The sequence below is a fragment of the Ostrea edulis genome, chromosome 3 (genome assembly GCF_947568905.1).
Source record: "Ostrea edulis chromosome 3, xbOstEdul1.1, whole genome shotgun sequence".
Taxonomy (NCBI): domain Eukaryota; kingdom Metazoa; phylum Mollusca; class Bivalvia; order Ostreida; family Ostreidae; genus Ostrea; species Ostrea edulis.
In genome coordinates, this window is record NC_079166.1 from 34,033,205 (window position 1) to 34,036,892 (window position 3,688).

At 35.1% G+C, this 3,688-nt stretch overlaps 1 protein-coding gene across 1 annotated transcript; it reads left to right on the forward strand.

Annotated features, from left to right (window-relative positions):
• The first annotated feature begins 231 nt into the window (after positions 1–231).
• Positions 232–1,479, forward strand: LOC130053535 (uncharacterized). Its single transcript, XM_056160873.1, has 3 exons — positions 232–488; positions 1,059–1,158; positions 1,344–1,479. Exons 1-3 carry the CDS (start codon positions 335–337, stop codon positions 1,477–1,479), a joined length of 390 nt encoding a protein of 129 aa, XP_056016848.1. The 5' UTR covers positions 232–334.
• The last annotated feature ends 2,209 nt before the right edge of the window (positions 1,480–3,688 follow it).

The following is a 3,688-nucleotide window of genomic DNA, read 5'->3' on the forward strand; positions in this document are numbered from 1 at the left end:
CTACTTTAGCATTGAAGTTTTAGTTACAATGATGTTTCTGTTTTGGGTTTTGAGTTGTAAGTTCATTTCATTTGAGTTTGCTTACTCTTTTCAAATTATTACTAACTATGTGTTGTTTTTTATATTAACACATTTTATTATTCAAAAGTAAATATTATTAATATATACAATGGAAATACTCAAGGATTGTCTTTTATAAATATTTTTAAAGCTATATTATGAATGTGGCATTGTCTAATGACTAATTGAAAAAAAAACTATTATGGAAATCTATATCTTTATTTTATGATTTCAGGTTTTCAGTAAAAATGGGCTTTCCCCTGGTCACTTCAACATGAAGTTCTCCAACAAAGTGGATGAATACAGGGTGAAACGAAGAGAGAAGATGAAATTACCGGGGACAAAACGCCGACGTCTTATCCTAAAACAAGAACGAGCAATGCAAATGAATGCATCCAAGGCATCTGAGGGGTCCACCTATCAACCAGGTTCACTATTCACTATTTTTTCCCTGTAAAATGATTTTCGCTTACCTGAGCGGAAGGCTCAAGTGAGCTTTTCTGATCAAAATTTGTCCGTTGTCTGGCGTCGTCGGCATAAACTTTTCACATTTTCACATTTTCATCTTCTCCAGAACCACTGGGCCATTTTCAACCAAACTTAGCACAAATCATTCTTGTGGATGGCCCATGCCCCCTTCGAAGGGGAGATAATAAACAATAGGATGCGGTCATTTAAAAATCATCTTCTCAAGAACCACTGCGCCAAAGAAGTTTACATTTACATGAAAGCTTCCTGACATAGTGCAGATTCAAATTTGTAAAAATCATGCCCCCCCCCCCCATCCGGGGGGGGGGTATGTTAGGGCCACAATAGGCACCAAAGTATTACATGAATACAATGGAAAATATTTAGATATGGGCTCAGGTGAGCGATGTGGCCCATGCGCCTCTTGTTTTCTGCAATAACCTCCTGGAGGTAATTAGTTTATATCTTAGATAGAAATCAGGGCAATAATTATTACATACTAACTAAATACACAGTATTGGTATTTGTAGAGATTGGTTTAGGTACAGAGGCTGACATTGAACAGATTCCAGATCCCATTCCCAAGCCAAATTTTGGTGCTGTCCAAAAGCTGAAGAACATGGAGGCAAAGTACATTATGTTTGATCTTGAAACTACAGGCCTTAGTAAATTCTTTGATAATTTTCCCTTTTTTCAGACAAAATGTGATTGCGGATATTACATATACTAAAATGATTATCTATATACCCGGTATATGTACTTTTGCTTTCTAAATCATGATCACGAATCAAAATATGTGTTTTTCTTTTTAAAAGTCAGACAAGGAGCTATGCCTCATATAACTCAAATTGGCGCAGTGGAGATATAGTCTGGAAATGTGTTTTCAACCTATCTTCTGCCAAATATTCCAATAGAGCCCGGAGCAGAAGAAACAACAGGAATAGTCTGTGATGGGACCTCTGTATTTGCACATGAATCCAAAGTTACCGCAGTCCCCATACGTGAAGCGATATTGAATTTCCTCAAGTGGCTAGGTACATTTTTAGGTCACCCTAGTCACTCTCAGATGAACTAGTGTTGTTGGTCTTTGTTCGTCGCCATGTGTTGTCGGCTAACATTTTTACATTTTTCATTTCCTTTTGTAAACATAGACTAGGCTAATGTTGCCAATAGTGCCGTCGAGTGAAAATGTATTATCTTTCATAATTTTATTATATTGAATCAAATTTTAGAAAATCCTTATTTTCAGACAAGTGTGTGGATAAAAACATTGCGTGGTCTATGTATGGGGTATGGTACTCAGGTGGTCGTTAAGGCCTGTGTGCCACTTGTTTATTACCTGTGCATGTAACCAAATTGTCATAAATAATGGTATTCGTTTTGTGCATATATGTACATGTGTATCCTGAACCAGAAAATCATGAAATTAATCATACTATACAATTGACACATATCGACTTTTCTTCTTTTTAAAAATGTGTGTGAGGGGTCGTGTGTGTCTGTAAGGGGAGGGTGTGGGTAGATGGGGGGGGGGGGTAAATTTTTCTAATTGACTTTTAGAAATGAATGCGATAAATGAAACAACATTAATATTATGCCTGAAATATTTTACCTATCATTCTAGTCCAATATATTTTTCCAAATATTAATTTCAAGCTGACTTTTTCCTCATCTTCAAAGAATAAATGCGTTTTTCCATGTTATTTTCAAATGGCTAGAGTTATCTCCCTTTAGTGTTTTGGCGGGAAAAATGTTATTTTTAGAAACTACACACCCATACCTATCTAATGATGATATGAAATATATACCTTACCAGGCATAACGTTTTCGTCAATTGTACATTAGATACCTTAATGAGTGATTAAACAACTTTTTAGTCAATTTACTTTTAAAGATTTGTATGAAATTTACTGATTCTGTGATATCATATAATTATCTAATTTCTAAAAGTTATTACAAATCAAAGTTACTTCAATAAATATAGAAATATAGAAATTTATGTCGATTTAATGTGGTCAACGATGTTTCAAATTTGATTTGATCTTTTTATTTTTAATGGTAGAAATCTAAATAAAACGTGGCCTTTAAACATTATCTGAAGTGTTTGCGTTTGATGGTGATTGTGTTTGAATTGAAATCCATGTTGCATAACAAAGTTAATATTAAAAAACCAATGAGCTTGCAGATCGAATCGAAAACAACCAAATTGAAAGGCTAAAATTGAAATCGATTCGAATCGAACATTTTGTGAATCGTTACCACTCTAACCTTCAAGTCTTCTAAATTCTCTTTCTTGATTTAGTTCCTGTTGTCTTCTATCTGTATAGGAATATATAAAAACATATCATTTGAATTTTTGAATAAGTTGCATCCAAGGGTTAAATCACACACACACACACACACACACACACACACACACACACACACACACACACACACACACACACACACACACACACACACACACAGCTGAAAAAGATAACTATTACCCGTAATGCTTCTGAAAAATTGTCACCGTCACTGCGGTATACTTCATTGACAATCCCGTAATTAAAGTGATTAGATTGTTTAGGAAGTAGGCCTACCTTCAACGTTTTCAAATTCTAGACCATCTTTGCAAGCCTAGTGTACGATTCTCTTACTCTCATCTCCACTTTGGTGGATTTACTCGCATTTCTAAGCCTTCAAAATATCTCTCTTTGGCTTTCCAAAGCATCCAATCAAATCGCGCCATACATACAGTTTGGTTTGAGTTATGACGACCCCCATGTGTAGCCCGTATTGTCGCCTTTGCGATGACATTTTGTCTAAATAACAAAGATGGGCGATTTCCGGAGAAAGCTTGGGGTTTACAATCAATTTCTAGAGCTAATCAATCATGTACATCACCCAAATGACGATAAAGGACGGTATGTCATTGTGCTGAAATAAACTGAACAAACTCAGCAAAATTGAGAACAATATCAAACGAAAGTAGAAATGCTGAAATCTGAATGAATTGTTTTGATATTAAACACAAAGGTGACAGAGGCGTCCAGGAAGTATGCACACATCAATAAAAAAACCAAACAATTTTATTGTTTTCATCTGTTAACTCCATTTTGTAAACATACACTTGTAACAGAAATTAAAATGCGTTATGGGATTGGTTAGATTTTGT

Excerpts from the sequence above, each read along its gene's own strand:
- LOC130053535 (XM_056160873.1), top strand. The coding sequence starts at position 335 with ATGAAGTTCTCCAACAAAGTGGATGAATACAGGGTGAAACGAAGAGAG. Across the intron at positions 489-1,058 it reads GGGGTCCACCTATCAACCAG|AGATTGGTTTAGGTACAGAG; the intron begins GTTCACTATTCA and ends TGGTATTTGTAG. Across the intron at positions 1,159-1,343 it reads CTGAAGAACATGGAGGCAAA|TCAGACAAGGAGCTATGCCT; the intron begins GTACATTATGTT and ends TCTTTTTAAAAG.